This window comes from Ixodes scapularis, unplaced genomic scaffold, assembly GCF_016920785.2.
Source record: "Ixodes scapularis isolate PalLabHiFi unplaced genomic scaffold, ASM1692078v2 PGA_scaffold12__126_contigs__length_90152505, whole genome shotgun sequence".
In the NCBI taxonomy this organism is placed as follows: domain Eukaryota; kingdom Metazoa; phylum Arthropoda; class Arachnida; order Ixodida; family Ixodidae; genus Ixodes; species Ixodes scapularis.
This window is the reverse complement of record NW_024609838.1, coordinates 12,007,426-12,023,777: the sequence shown is the minus strand read 5'-3', so window position 1 is coordinate 12,023,777 and position 16,352 is coordinate 12,007,426. Positions and strand designations below refer to the sequence as shown.

The following is a 16,352-nucleotide window of genomic DNA, read 5'->3' as shown; positions in this document are numbered from 1 at the left end:
TAGGTACATGCTTCGGACAACACTGGTTGCAGTAGGCTCGCAATAATTCAAACTCGGATATTTCAAACTTCTGGTTAATTTGAGCAAAGCAAAACAATATGGTTGGCCCGCTGTTTACAATATAATTATAAGCTACTTAATTCGAATGTCATTTTCGTGTAATTAATACTTCTTGTCCAAGCGGCCCCTTTGAGCGAGCATCTGACCGAGCACCGGTGCGCAGCAGAGAAGCAACGCCCATGGAGCTTGCTTCCACGGGTGTTGCTTCTTTGCAGTGCACGGGTACTAGGTAAGAAGCGCACTCTATGAAGCTAAGCGTCCACAGCAGGCAACATTTTTGCTGGGTGAACAAACTTAATTTGGTTTTGAGGTGTCGTGTACTGTCCAAACAGTCCACAAGAGGCAACATTTTTAAGGGAAAAATAAAATTATTTCATACATTTCACCACTGTTTCGTGCGTCGCTCACCTGCCTATGACTAGTAGGCCTGTGTAGAGGAGATCATCAAATATCTGCTTTGTATCTTTTATCATCCATATAACAGATCAGAATTTCATCTTGCATCATACTTAGATGAATTTTTGATAATTCAAACTTCCGATAATTCAAACAAAATGCGTGGCTTCCTGTAGCATGAATTAACGAGAGCCTATTTCATGTTTCTGATAAACCGAGCTTTCACAGAAAGCTCGGTTTTTGCTGCCCTTCTGCTGTTGAACATTCTCCGAGTGAGAAACGCGGTAGCGTGTCTTAAGATGTTGTAAAACTAGTTAACTGGCCAATCTCGAGCCAGTATTGACCAAGTGTAAAGCTGCATGGAATACTCGGGTCAGGTATTTCAGTAGATCTTGGGAGGGGACTCACCAGTGTACTCAGTGGCCTTGACCGGCGTGGTGCAGAGGGAAGGCTCGCTCTTGCCTGCTGCGTTGACAGCGTAGACACGGAACTCATACTCGTTGTTCTCCTTGAGCTTCATGTCGGTGTAGTCGCAATCCAAAATGGTGTAGTCGTTCGACACCAGCCAGAATGGACTGCTCACGTCACGACGCTCCACAATGTACCCTGCACCAAAGAACGTAAAACACGGTCAAGTTAGACGCCCGGGGACACCGACATGAAATTTCGTAGCGTCGTCTATAGTGTGGTTGGATCATAGAATATAGGGGTTTGAAAATAAATGAGAGTTTTGGATGTCAAAACTAAGGCTTTGGTTCGGTGGGTACGGGATAGTAAGAAGTATAAAAACAGTAGAAATTTTTTCCATCATCTGCCAACACCGACGCAAGCACGCCATAATATTAAATATTGAATAACTTTTAAAATGAGTGAATCATCTGGGCACGAAAAGTCGCTACCTTTTTTTTTTAAATCGCCGGTCGTGCTTTTTTTAAAGTAGCAGTTTCGAAGAGATCGCCGTAACTTCCATATTCTGACCAAAGACTGGTCGTGTGGTTTGTAAATTTCCGGTTTATAGCTGTTAAAGCACTCGGAAGCAAACGCAAGCTATGCCTATCTTGCTTTTCAAGAGCTGTACCAAATAAAACGAGTCACACACTAAGCACGACGCTAAAAAAATGAAAGCCGCTTACAACTCCCTGTAACGCCGAATTAGAGCGCAGCTCTTGAGGAGGAGGAGGGAAGGGCACTGGGGGGGGGGGGGGGGGGGGGTTAAACTAACCAGGGGGGGGTCACGTTACCTTGGGGGTCACGTGACCCCCAATGCCGATGATGTCATCACTGACGTCACTGATGACGTCATCAGTGACGATGACGATGCGGGTACCGATGACGTCATTAGTGACGTCACTGATGACTTCACCAGTGATGATGACGATGACGATGCGAATGTCGGTGACGTCATCAGTGACGTCGCTGATGACGTCATCAGTGATGATGACGATGACGATGCGGATGCCGGTGACGACATCAGTGACGTCACTGATGACGTCATCAGTGATGATGACGATGACAATGCGGATGTCGGTGACGTCATCAGTGATGATGACGATGACGATGTGGATGCCGGTGACGTCATCAGTGATGATGACGATGACGATGCGGATGCCAGTGACGTCATCAGTGATGATGACGATGACGATGTGGATGCCGGTGACGTCATCAGTGATGATGACGATGACGATGCGGATGCCGGTGACGTCATCAGTGATGATGACGATGACGATGCGGATGCCGGTGACGTCATCAGTGATGACGATGACGATGTGGATGCCGGTGACGTCATCAGTGATGATGACGATGACGATGTGGATGCCGGTGACGTCATCAGTGATGATGACGATGACGATGTGGATGCCGGTGACGTCATCAGTGACGATGACGTCATCGGGGGGTCACGCGACATCGGCGGGGGTCACGTGACCTCGAGGAGGGGGCCACGTGACCTCAGGGGAGTCACGTGACTTCGGGGGGTCACGTGACCCCCCACGAGGTCACGTGACCTTGGTGGGGGGCTCGCGCGGTGCATTATGGGACATTTCCTATGATGCACCGCGCGGTTACGCCGACGCCGACGGCGACGCCGACGGCGACGCCGCTCAAGCCGGAAACGGGCCCCTAAGAGCTGCGCTCTAAAATAAATAAAAAATAAATGGCATCTGTTTAGGCGTTGCACGTTTGCGACAGCTTGGTGTTCACGGCAGATTGTTACGGGCTCTCTCGGGCTGCGTTAGCACTTGCCTGTGATCTTGCTGCCACCGTCCGATCGTGGCTTCTCCCACTTGAGGTCGCAGTAGCTCTTGCCCACCTTCACGACCTGAACATTCTGCGGCGGCGATGGGACGGCTGGAAAAAGGAAGGCGGTCAGGTGGGGAACACGAGAAGATGAGGCAGCGGAAGGATTAGCGGAGCTTACTGAATTTGGGCTTGAGTCTCAGCGTGGCCGTCGGCTCGCTCGGGTTGCTGTAGCCGGCTGCGTTCTTGGCCTTGACCCTGAACTCGTAGTCCTTGCCTTCGAACAGTCCCTTCACTGCGAGACAAAGATATCCGAGAAGATACGTGCAATGAGGCACTGCGTCATCCCACATACTGTACACGGGACAACACTGTTAGCGTGAACGAGCAATCGCTAGTTTTTTCCGTTCTTTGCCTCAAACTGAAATGCCGCCACAAAATACGAAAAAGAGTCGATGCCGTGTTTGCACTAACAGTGTCGTAGAGTGTACGACGAACTAAATGCTCATCAACCCACATTCTTTACAGATTGCTAAGCTTCGTACGCTTATACACAACGAGTGCTAGATCTAATGCACGTCTAGGTGCGGTGTAGGTACAGTGAAACCTGTTTAGAACGAACCCACCTACAGCGAATTATTGTCGATATCGAACTCTCAGTAAATATAAATATAAATGCATGTAAAAAGTTATTTTTATAACGAACAATATATTGGCTATATCGAACTTTTTCCCCCGGTCCGAAAACGCGCAAACAATCGTCTTCTAGCCTGCCCCTGCCCCTGCCCCTGCCCCTGCCCTGCCCCCCGCCCCCCCCCCCCCCCCCCCCAAAAAAATAAAGAAAGAAAATTTCAAAAGCTCAAGTTGCGAACATAATTGAGCGAAGAGAAGCAATTCAGAAGGGGAGAAAGCTAAAAAATACACTTTCTACGCACGCACAGAAAAAAAAGCTTTTCATCCCAAAACGGTTTCCCACGAAGCGAAGCGATTGAAGAGAAATAAGCTAAAAAAATTTAAAAAAGCCTCCACGCCCGCGAAAAAAAAAAACACCTTTACAGCGCGTTGTTACAAGGCGGAAGCGAAGAGGTGACAAAGAAAGAGAAGCTCTCGCCTTACAACGAACGCATCTTGGAAGTTCGTTGTAAATGTGTTCTGCTATATCGAATTACTAGCTATATCGAACTGATCGTAGCGTTTCCTGCTGTTTGTTATAAACGGGTTTGACTGTACTGCTTTTCTGCGACTGACCAAAAACATTACTGCATGACCTACATACAAGTTCGTAACATTTACTTTAGAAAGTGAGCATGACATAAAAATGAACTAAGCGACGTCGACAAGGGTTACGGGTGTTTTACGGTCCTCAAAATACCCAGAAGACACCACTCGACTGCTGTAACACCCTTTACCTTTAAAACTCAAAACACGTAACACATGCAGACTTCAATGCTCCTTCCGATGAACACCGCTACACCATTAAGGCTGGTTCACACAGTTGAGACTGCTTACGACCATGTGCCTCAATACCTTTTAAAATTTATTACGGAAGAATGCAGTGGCGCCATCTATCAGGTTGCTGTAGAACACTCGGAGATTCCATACATTTTCTTTTTTCGCGTATCATTCTTCTTTTCTCCACTCTAAAAACGTAACAGTTTTACAAACGACCATTCTCATAGATAGCACATACACTTGATCGCATAAATATTGCAAACACTTCACCAGGGTGAAATGCAGTCCCAGGATGAAAGATGGCAAAAACTCGATCCTAAGCAAATGCAAGTCTGTGCGAACGGGCCTTAATACTTGGACAAACCTAAAGGGCCGATTTATGTTCGCCGACTTCCCGAGGCATTCCGATGCCCGTGCCACATGGCGAGGCGGCTCTTACCTGTGAACGAGGTGTCCTTGATGAGCCCGGTGTTGCCTGGGCGCCACTTGCCGTCGATTGGTTCTCGGTACTCCACCTGGTACCCCTGGATCTTGGAACCGCCGTCGCTCGAAGGCCGGTCCCACCTCAGGCTCACGCTCGTCACGTCGTAGTCCACGATGTCGGGACGGCCGGGTGGGCTTGGCACGTCTGCAGGCACGAGAATTGTACCGCCGATATAACTTGTGTGGTCCGACGTTGGGCCAGTGTATGAATGCAGGTTGGGTAATTCGAGGAACCTATTGCCTTGTTTTCAGTAAGTGATGCAAATTTCGATAAGGGATCAAGAAGACTGTAAAGAATTGTTGAGCCCAGGATATTGTTAGAAAAATAGGTTTGTACATGTTTCCAATGGACTTGTTTCCCTAATACTTTCCGACAAAACTTCTCCATTTTTTTTTTCGGGCGAGACCCCAAACAATTTAATTACGAGAAGCCTCATAAGGCTGACAAAAAGTTATTTTGTATATGACAATTTGCTTGTTATTCTCACCATATCATTCTCTTTGTTGCACAATTCTTAGCATTCAATATTCCAAGACAATTAAAAACATAAGATATGAAACCAATTTGTATTTCATTAAACGTAGAAATAAAATATTTGTTACTCAACATATGAATTTTCTCGAGAGCTCCACATACCACTTTACAAAAGTGTACCAGATTCTGCTGATCCAAGCTGGATTTTTCAGCACGTATTTTTGGACTAATTAGAGAGGCAGGCGAGCCACAAACCACAAGGAGATGAGTTTTCACGTCTAGAATTTGCTTCAACAACATCCTTGTGTCCTTCCTTCCGCCGACCAAAGCTCGCTCCTCACCGAAGGGGAACTTGGCCGTGATTGGACGGTCCGTCTCCAGCGGAGTGCTGATTCCATACTGGTTTTCGGCGCTCACGCGGAAGTTGTACTTCTTGTTGGGTTCGAGGCCGATCACGTCGTAGTGGCAGCCCCGGACAAATCCACTCATCTTGGTCCAGATCTGAAAAGTGCGCGTGCGGGCAACCCACGTTCATGATACAAAAACTAACCAGAACCACAAGAAATGATGACCCATAAAACTAACATACATATACACTGTATAACACTGTTATCGCTAATATAGCATCATCGCCTTTCTACGTTTTACTGGGACCAAGTATTACCGAGCACCAAACTTTACAGCTGAGCAGAAGGGTGGGCAGTTGGGCTAGTTGGTAGTTACTCATCCTAATTTAAAAACACACAAAAGATGAGCTGAGGTTACTGTCCTGAATAAGGACTTTTTGTGGCTCCGATACTGATACATCACTATTACAACTGCATCCATATTTTAAGATACTAATATACAAGCATTAGGCAGCTTCTTTTTTTTTTTTTTTTCTTTATTTTGTTGGACGCTACAGATGTCATAGTCACAGACAGGCAAACCTTCTTAGACGCACAAAAAGGGGGTACCAAGCAATGTGCAGGTTGCACGGCACATGCGACATAGATGAATTTTCTCAACAAATGAACCTGAAACAATTTGCATGGCAAAAACGATACCGAAATGAAGCAGTCGAAAAACAGAAGCTGTGAAATGGCTCTTAATCTAATGCAAAAGTTTCGGAACTCAAAGTAGCAGATTCGGGCACTGAGCATCACCTTGGTCGTCGGATCTTGCTTCTCGACGATGTAATTCGTGATCGGACTTCCTCCGTCATCCAGCGGAGGCCTCCAAGAAAGCGAGCACGTCTCTGGAGTCACGTCGCTCGCTTCCAGGGGGCCTTGAGGCGGACCAGGCTTGTCTGAAATGCAACAGAACAGAAATATGAATCTGAGTTCTCTTTTGGGTACCTAGTACAATATCTACCCATCACATCCTGCAAATTACACAAACTTCCACCTTGGAGCTTATAGACACCCCCAATGAAATTCTGTGCTCACTTTAAAAGTTTAACTCAATGAAGCCCACAATTGAAACCCTCTTGATCAGTGGTTCCACCACAGCGCAAACGTGAAAACACCATTCGTGACCCTGGCGGCAAAATAATTTTCTCCAACAAGTTCAAATCCTTTTTGCTCTCGGGCACTTTAGCAGGCATACTATCTTTGCAAGTTCGAGCATTCTGATCTAAAAACAATGTTTTTGCACATTTAATACTATGCATACAAGGTATTTGAGAGTGCACTGCCTCAGCGGGCTGCTACACCAGCTGTGCTTCCCACGTTCCAGTGCGACAAATGAGAGGAGTAGCTGCGTCGGCTTTGTCGCTTGTGACTGACCAGTTACAAGTCCAGGATCGACCCATCACAAGTTGAGAAGGTTATTGCCGTCAGTACTCTCAACTCTGTAACTGGTTGGTGGCAAGCAGCGCAGTCGATGCAATAACTTCTTGTGTCGGGGGCATCAAAAACTCAAAGTCCCCAGGACACGATCGCAACGAATTCGGCCAACGCACAATCTCCGAAAGTAATCTTTAGGAACAACGGGACACTGACCCACGACAAGAACCTTGCAGGACGCCGTGTCCGAACCCTGAGGGTTCTTCAGGGTGAGCGTGTATTTCCCGCTGTCGTCCCTCTTCGCCTTCTTGTTCAGGAACACGGTAAAGGCCACGTTGACCTCCGTGTGAATCCTGTCGTCCGGCACAACCGGGTTGCCGTTCTGTCGAAAAAAAAAGAGAGCCAGATCGTTTTTAGGCATAAAACAAGCACACGCAACCCTGCCCTAACTGCTGCTTCGCTAAATCTATCGTTAACCATTGAGACTATCCATGTACCCGACAGTGACGCCCTGTTAGTAATCAACACCAGATGTTAAACTCCTCATTCTAATAGTAAGGTAAGCACAAAGCACTGTTGCCTTATACTTTAGGTAAAGAGTCATATCTATACATTCTATAAAGATGGTACAATATCTGGAGGGTACAAAAGTGTGCAAAGAATCTCACGATGGTCCAGGATGCCTCTGGTACGGGGCTGCCACTGTATGGGACCCGGAGGGTGAACTCTTCGCCAGCCATGACAACAACGTCGCGCATAGAAAAGCCGCTGTCGATCTTGGGAGCAGCTGGAAAAGAAAGAAAACAGCACAGCTCTAAGAAATCTGATGATCGTTACATGCTCCAAAGATTACGCAATGGAACCTGTCTTATTTTTGTAAACAGAAAATAACAAAAAGCCAGTGGAGATAAAGACTATGAAAAAAACAATCTTTCAGAATGCTAATCCATGCTTGAACACAAACAATCGAGTTTCTCACAAGCCCATTTCTTGATTTACGATAGTGCGGTAGAAAAAACGCAGACAGAAAACAAATCAAACAAAATAAAATTAAAAAGAAAAAAAAAAGTTACATTCGTGTTTATGCGGTAAGGTTGGTCTGCCTTTCTGTAGATGGAAACTTTTGCCAGTGCAGTGTGACCGATAGCCTTGAGTCTTTAATGTGCATCACATAGTAGTGATACATGACCGCATGCTGGTACAATGCTCAAGATCGAGACGGGCAGGGGCGGGGTTGAAACCAGGTGGCTGGCAGCACCATAAACAACACTGACAAAAATTAAACTTACAAACACCACTTCAGGTAAAAAAAAGAAAAAAAGAAAAATTGAATTTACACATGTACGTACTGCGAAATTCAGAGAAGACCACAAATATATCTCCCAATTACATCCCCACATAGTACAAGGACCCTAACCTACACGGACACCAGGAATCAATCGCACATTCAAGTAAACTTCCCCACACATCACCCCAAAAATTTTTTTCGCCGTAACGGTCAGTAGGGCGTCGTAAGGTGGTGGCCACGTACCGGGTGGCGGCCGGGCGTAGATGCCGTCGGAAGCGGAACTCCAGGGTGACTCCCCGGCTGCGTTGACGGCACAGACGCGGAACTCGTATTGCTGGTTCTCCGTCAGTCCGGGAACCTTGTGTGTGAGGTCCGGCACGGGTGCTGCAGTGGCCCGTGTCCACTTAGGCTCGCCGACCTTGCGCTTCTCGATCAGGTACCCCGTGATCGGGGAGCCGCCGTCGTTGCGCGGCTTGGTCCAGGACAACGTGATCGAGTCTGGCGACGTGTCCACGGCGTGCGGGACGCCTGGTGCGCTCGGAGGATCTGGAAAAAATAGATGTGAGTCATGCTCTGTTGCAGCGTAGAGCGAGAAAATATGGTCACCACTTAAACAAAAAAGAGGAAAGAGGCCACATCTCCACGTGGTGAATGATGTTGATTGGGGCGAAGCTCCGTTGGTGGTTCTGATGATACTGATTTTATTGTTCATAGGTAGTGCTGAGTTCCAGGTTGCGTTTCGACTTCATTATTACTGCTTTATGGTCGGTGAAATGCAGAGCCACTGGTTCTTCTGGCGGATCAGCTTGGATCCACTAGAAGCCGTGGGAACGCATCTCCACCGCTTAAGTCAACGGTCCATGTCAGAAAGAGAATGTGTGGTATGGATCGTGGTTATATACGCATTTGAGCATTTGACTGCAGCGCCCTCTCGTCTACAGAAGATGAGCCAATGCATGCAAAGTTTAATGCGATTATATACGCATTTGACCGCAGCGCCCTTTTCGTATAGACGTTGAGCGGCTACATGCAACGTTGGAGTGTAGCATAGTGGTTAAGATGTCTGCCTCGTAAGCAAGCGGTCCTGAGTTCCAACCCCCTGCTTCTGCTCCTCTCTTTCTTGCTCTTTCCACCCTTCTCCATTTCATACGTTTTCTCACACCACCTGTTTCTGCTCCTCTCATTCCTGCGTGCTGGGTCCGTAGCTCAGTCAGCGGTGCGCTTGGCTTCCACGCTGGTGACCGGAGTTTGATCCCCGGCTCCAGTTGCCATTGTTTTCAAGATCGTTTCGCAGTTACGGACTGACGAACCTACCCATTTTGTGCTAATGCAACTCCTAAGGCTGATTGGCCCTATAAAGCTACCGCCTAAGTAACTACCAGTATTTACTAGGGGTGCACAAACTGCAAGTATTGAAATACAAAGAGAATGTTTTTTGTAATATTTGAATTGTACTCGATTGGAGAGTCGCAGTTTAAGAAGCGACCGTGTATCGTCAATTTTAACTACATCAAAGTAATAGTAGCTACCTCTGTCTCAAACACAAAAAAAATTACCTAAAAATATATATATATATATATATATATAAAATGATCTTGAATTTAAAAATAAAGTAGATGTACAAAGAATGGTCGCTGCGGCATTCATTGGGGCTTCTGTCAGACTTCGTTGTTACTTTTTATAATAATAATGTTAGCAAGTTATTCAGATAAAAACTGAGAAAGGGGAGGAGACGAGACTGCACGAAGAGATCGGAGCACGAAGCTTTGATTGAAATGATTGGGGGTAGACGCCTTTGTATCTACTCAGTCTGAACGCAAATGCCAAACACCGGTGTATGATGTTTGAGTGAGTTTGAACGCTTCCTGCCCTTGGCCTAGACGGGTTTTCTCCGTCTCGCAAGTCTCCCCTTAGGCACACTGGTAGAGTGTCGGGATCAGAATCGTGGGGTTGTGGGTTGAATTCTTGCCGGGCTGTGTCTAAGATTTTGTTCTTTCTACTTGATTACTGTTTCTTCTCAAGCATGCATTCTTTTGTACAGACTTTCCTCTAAAGTATGCGTTACACCTTTCGAGTTCCTGCGGTGTTTTTCTCGGCGATTCGAGTGCTTAAGGGGGGACACTACCCAGAAAAAACAATTTCTGCAAAAAAAAGTTGATATTGAAAAATGTCATATTTACATCCACCAACATCTGGAGAGTATTCCCAGAAAGTTTCATTAGTTTACACCGCATAGTGAATTTGTTATAAATTATTTTCGGTCCACCGATGCTAAAGAAAAGGTAGAGGTTGGAGCACTTTGAACACATTTTTCTCCATTCCACTTTTTGGCATAAATTTCACTTTAGGAAAACTATCGTTTTGTTATTACACAACTAGGATTCATTTTTATGAGTGTTTCTGGGGTGAAATTTTAAGGGGAAGATAACTATGAGCTTGTATTTTTTATTTTTGTCATTTTTCATGCTCAAAAACTAAAAGTTTGGACAAAGGATGAAAATCTAAAAAACTGTATTTGTGTTTATGTGGCTTTTTTGTCATGAAAGATGGTATAACATAGAAATATAGCTCCATAGTTATCTGCTCTGAACTGTCCTAATGCAATGTAACACACGAAAACCACAAATTTATTAGTAATTTCAAAACGATAGTTTTCCTACACAGACACGCCCACTGTCGTCTTTGAACGTTTGCAATTTTTTTTGTACCTGACCCAGGTTAACAAAAATTGGCAGAAATGTTCTCAACATCAACAGTAACAAGCCCTGTAAATATAATTTAAATCAGACAAGTGGTTCAAAAATTTACTTTTTTGGGTAGTGTCCCCCCTTAAACACATCCTGCGTCAAAAGAAAAACGAGAGGAAGAAGCCAAGACGCACCGAACGGAAGCTTGGCCAAGATGGGTTCGGCCGTGGTTGCCGGGTCGCTGGTCCCGTACTGGTTCTCCGCCATGACCCGGAAGTTGTAGTGTCGGCCGACGACCAGGCCGCGCACCCGGAAGGCGGTGCCCACGACGTAGGTGCCGATGCGGGACCACGCCTTGGAGCCCACCTCCTGCTTCTCCACCACGTAGTTGGTGATCTCCGAACCGCCGTCGTCCTTGGGCGGCAGCCAACGCAGGGTCAGGGAGTCCCCGTCCACTTCCTCGCCGCGCAGGTTTTCGGGTGGCGCGGGTCGGTCTGCAGAAACGACGCAGTGAAGGCCAGATAGCTTGTACGTCGCGGCACTAAATCAACGCAGGGGAGAACGCTGATGCGCAGCGCCGACCTAAACGAAACTTAGCACTGATACAGCGTTATATTACTAATATAGTGCAAAGCCAGCGCAGCACGAACCAGGTCAGCCCGATTTCCAGTATTGACGAATAGTGCTGTGGTGTATGTGTGAACAGGCATTAATGCTACTTAGTGTCTATTCATTAACTGCACCATTTACTGAATCGGCATTAATGCTACTTAGTGCCTGATTATTGACTGCACCATTTACTGTTCTTTAGTACAATGCACTACTTGAGAGGAAGTCGACGCTTGAAGCAAAATATGGGATATAGAGATAATTCAATTATAGTTGTCATAATGTTAGTTATAATAATATCAATTGTGGTAGCATTAACTAAAGAAACACCAATATTGTTGATTATAATAAAACATTAATGATAACAATATTAATAATAATAAAAATCCTAAAACAATACCCAGTATAATATGGTTTCAATGCTTTCAAATTATGTTTTTTCTAATGTTTCTTAACTGAACAAGGTTAATGCTTCCTTTCCCAAATTATGAATTGTCTTCCTCTGACAGTCAAATTTATTGTGCATATGGATATGTGCAGAACTTTCATTTCCTACCAAATGAACATGGACCTTTACCTGTAATAATAGGCTTTGGACACTGTAGCATAACCTGAATAAATAAATTGGTAATGATAATATTTCGTGCTACCTTAACTATTATATTTACTGCTGACACTACGACTCTTGTGAAGTAACTAGGTAATATTTGAGCCAAACCTATAGACAAAATTGTGGCTTATATTTCCCATGCATTTCAAACAAAGCACAAAGTTTACATTCCTAATACAACAGCCATGTCAGTATATTTCCTGGCAACACATAATAGAAAAGATTTTAAAAAATGCTTTTAGGATGAAGAAAGGTAACAATAGAAAGGTGATTATTTGAAGACTGAAACAGTTCGGAACGGCAAACAGCAACAGTTAAAGTGACACACTGCGGCAAGATAATAAAGAAACAAAATGTAAAAAAGGAAGTCTTAATATATGGTGAACTGTTGTTGAAGTGGAGTTTGGCAATACTGACCCAGCACGGTGACCTTGCAGTACACAGTGTCGAAGCCATGCTTGTTCTTGAGGAACAACTTGTACTGGCCAGTGTCGTCTCGCTTGGCCTTGGTCACGGTCAGACTGGCATTCTCCTCCGTCACCTAACCACAAGAAACGCAAGATGCAATCCAAATGTGTTATTAACATGAAAGCCTTACTTGTCCCATTACGTTAAAAAGCGGCGTCGTTGTGCCCAAAAAGATGGCCATAAAAATATGACATCAAGGACGTGTTGCTCACACCCATGCTCACGCTCAAGTTCGACAGCGTGATGTCACCGCCAGAGAGCCGTGTGCAAAAGGTGCGCTTTGGACTTCATCTGTACTCGTGAGCTTCGTGCGATGAACTGTGAGGCGATTGCATCTATATCTACAACCTCAACATCGGCAACAGCGTCTACATCTACGACGGCTTCCGCAGCCAAACGTGGCCGCCTGCACAAATGCGCCACAGCCGAGGAAGTAGGCTGCGATGTCGAGGATGACGTCTAAGACTACATCCTTGCTGTCGTCCTAGGCTCCGTTCTTGACGTCGTCCTTGACGTCAAGAATGTCGGGGACACCGTTCTCGATGTCGTCCTTGAGGTCTTCCGAGAGGCCGTCCTCAGCATCGTCCTAGATGCTGTCTTTGGCGTCGATATCTAGGATGTTTTCCTTAACAACGTCCTAAAGGTTGTTTTAGACGTCGCTTTTGACGCTGTCTTTGACGTTGCCCTCGATATGTGCACGACAACGCAGATGCTTTCGCATTCCTACCCACCAGCAGTCTTAAATGTCTTCCTGTAACATTGTTCTGGGGTTATCATATGGACAAAACAGAATGGTAGATTTTGCCAACCAGCTAACCAGCACGAGCGCAAGAAAGGTTGGTGGGTAGCCACAAAAACATGAGGAAGACATAACAGCACGATATAAACGCCAAAAGACGGGAGTGATCACCTTGTACGTCCTCCTCGGCTCTTTGTCGTCAAGGTCAAGGTCGTTCTTGGACCAGGTTGCCTCAGGCTTGGGGAAACCGGTGAAAGGGACGTTGATGCTGAAGTCTTGACCGGCCTTTACCACAATGTCCTTCACGGCATCCGCGTTGATTCTCGGCTTGTCTGCGCAGGCCGACACACCCAGCAGGGTCTTTAAAGCCATACTATTGGCTTTGTAAGGAGCGATGGTTCACAAAGAAAGTTTTGGAAAGCTGTTACAAGAATGCAGTCGAGCTAAAGGGCACCAAATATTCGAAGAAAGACTTCCAAATCAACAAACGAATATACCACAATAATTCTCTATTGCAAAACTCGGTAAGAGTAAGAATATGAACACGGCAAAGCAAAGTTGTAGGAAGCTTATAATGCTTGTACGTACTGGTGTTTGAGACATATACCGTATTTCCTAGAGTAATAGCCGCACTGTTTAAGAAGAAAACCGGAGGGTTCGCTTATCTGCGGAGCACGTGGCTTGCCAATCACCGTGATCGGCAGAATGATTCCAGCGGTTTACAGGACAGAGATAATGTCTTCGTGTGAAGATACCATCTATAAAGATTGCATTTGTATGGAGAATTGTGTTCTTGATCTAGTTATTCGCTATGTTATTTTTGCGCAACGCGATGATTGGCTGCATATGTGCTCTGCAGTAAAGCAGACGCAAGGGCCTTGTTCATAAATAGTGCGGCTATTACTTGAGTAAATACGGTAATAGGTGTACTGACACAGTAAAAAATATTTCTAGAAAAGCAGACCTTACTTTGAAGATTCTACTTAGAAACGTCAGTGCAGCATGTTTTGTAACCAGCCATAAGCATTCATCAGTACAGTCGAAATGCTGACATTCCATAACATCTTCATTCTGCTAGTTAAAGAAATGTAAGCAAAGCAATGTTCACATATTTACAGTCAAAGCATCTCTTACCCTAAATATAAGACATCAAACCGTCAACAGACACGTCAATGAACTGCTCTTGGACATTACTATACCGGAAGAAAGAAACGAGATCGGCACAACCCATGCTCGAACGCCATTATGGCCAACTTTCTGCATTTTGGACATCAAGAAGGCTCAACTACAACCCAGAGTTGGCAGACGAACGGCACCGCATCAGCGTCGGTCGTCGCGCCGCAGATTAGAGGCAATTCGAAGTGCCTCTCACCCGGTTGCTCCTCCACAAGGATGAGTCCGGTGGGCTTGCTGGGCGGGCTCTCGCCGACGTCGTTGACAGCCACCACCCGAAACTCGTACTCCTGTCCCTCGTCCAGGCCGGGCACCGTGAAGGTGGTGTCCGGGTGGGGCAGGATGTTCACTGGTGTCCAGTCCTTGGCGTCCTTGGGCTTCTTCTGCACGATGTAGCCCTTGACCTTGCTGCCGCCGTCGCTCGTCGGCTTGTTCCACGACAGCGTCACCGAGTTCTTGGTCACCTTATCCACCCGGGGCGTGTCGGGGGCTGCCGGTGCAACTGTGTGTGTTTGGAAAGGCACGGGATTTTTACCGTAGGATCTGGCGTGGGTAGGATCTGTATAATTGTGTCACATGCTTGTTTAAACAACTGGAAGTTAGTCGGCCCCAATGGACGTCTGGTGTCTCGGCTATAGGTGAGAAACTAGCAGTGGTAGTGCACTGGCTATAGATTCAGTTAGTTCACCACCACTGCTAGTCTGGGGTCTTTAACGGGCATCACACACTAAAGATACATGACTGCACGTTAGTATGATGCTCATCTAGATCGAAACAGGCAGGGATAGAGATCGAAACCCGGGATATCTGAAGCCTGCGGCGCGAGCTTTCACTTCATGTGCTCGGTGCATTATCACGCTCTACCATTAATCGTGCTGGTGGGATGTCTAGAGCAGCCCACGATTGCCATAACAACGCAACAACTTTGTGGCGGATCAAACTAAAAAAAAAAAAAAAAAGCACGTGACCCGGTTTAAGACTTATGTCACGACTAGGGTTTCCCGTTTTCCGGGTTTCTAGTTTAAGGCGAAAGCCTTATATGTCCCATTATGAAAAAAAGGTGGCGGCTTTGTGCCCGAAAGATGGTCACACCAATACGTCATCAAGCATGCGCCGCTAAAGGTCAAAGCAGACGCGCCTTAGAGATAGATTGCAAAGAAAAGCACAGCTACGTAGATGCTTCGTCACGGAATCCGTGAAGCCGGCAGGGGCGCCACGCCTGCATAGTGGGTGAGCGTGATGTCACTGCCGGAGCGCCGTGTAAAAAAGGAAGACACGATGCGCTGTTGTAGGAATGCACTGCATGTAAGCATGCTTTTGCATTCCTACACGTAAGCAGTCTTAAGCGTCTTCGGCGTGTTTTCTTCGAACTCAGGGGTGCTTTTCCAAGGTATGTATTTTCCCCTCGCATATTTGGTGCTTCTTGATGTCTACTTCTGCTATCAGACGAAAAGCCGGCGCTTATTGGGGCTTACTATGTCGAAGAGAACATGACATGGCATTTTCAAAGGACACGAGTTTGTCCCCAACACTTAAAAAATGTCCTGCTATCAATAAGGGAAGAAAACGACGTCAAGAATGAGTTCCCAGACAAAGAAGCAGCCTTGCAGACATCTGAGTGCGAGCAGTGTTTCGGGTGAAGACAGAAAAACAAACAAACCATAGATAATGTTCCTCTCCATAAAGCTTGGGTGTTTTTCATCCAAAAGCAGCTCCAAATTGGGTTTTTTTTTTTTGGTCTCTCCGATTTTGATAAAACCGGCCACCCTGAGGAGAAGGAGAACACGTGCCTCCAATGTCTTGCAAGTTCCGGTGAACATAGATCAATGCTCGCAGTCCTCATCGGTATTTTCACGACCCTCGACTTCTTAAAGCGCTACGGGCCGCCAGTCACAGTTCCTCTCGAAGGCA

At 46.0% G+C, this 16,352-nt stretch overlaps 1 protein-coding gene across 1 annotated transcript in view; it reads right to left on the bottom strand.

Annotated features, from left to right (window-relative positions):
* LOC115311742 (twitchin) overlaps nucleotides 1-16,352 on the bottom strand; it is a 224,392-nt gene that overhangs the window by 32,203 nt on the left and 175,837 nt on the right. The window contains exons 91-103 of the mRNA XM_042289324.1: nucleotides 14,641-14,943; nucleotides 13,440-13,600; nucleotides 12,479-12,602; nucleotides 11,037-11,336; nucleotides 8,399-8,701; nucleotides 7,536-7,654; nucleotides 7,084-7,249; nucleotides 6,247-6,389; nucleotides 5,443-5,602; nucleotides 4,583-4,771; nucleotides 2,873-2,986; nucleotides 2,698-2,802; nucleotides 865-1,062 (exon numbers count right to left, since the gene is read on the bottom strand). Of these exons, the coding sequence (XP_042145258.1) occupies nucleotides 865-1,062; nucleotides 2,698-2,802; nucleotides 2,873-2,986; nucleotides 4,583-4,771; nucleotides 5,443-5,602; nucleotides 6,247-6,389; nucleotides 7,084-7,249; nucleotides 7,536-7,654; nucleotides 8,399-8,701; nucleotides 11,037-11,336; nucleotides 12,479-12,602; nucleotides 13,440-13,600; nucleotides 14,641-14,943 (2,385 nt within the window). The remainder of the gene's footprint in view (nucleotides 1-864; nucleotides 1,063-2,697; nucleotides 2,803-2,872; nucleotides 2,987-4,582; nucleotides 4,772-5,442; nucleotides 5,603-6,246; nucleotides 6,390-7,083; nucleotides 7,250-7,535; nucleotides 7,655-8,398; nucleotides 8,702-11,036; nucleotides 11,337-12,478; nucleotides 12,603-13,439; nucleotides 13,601-14,640; nucleotides 14,944-16,352) is intronic.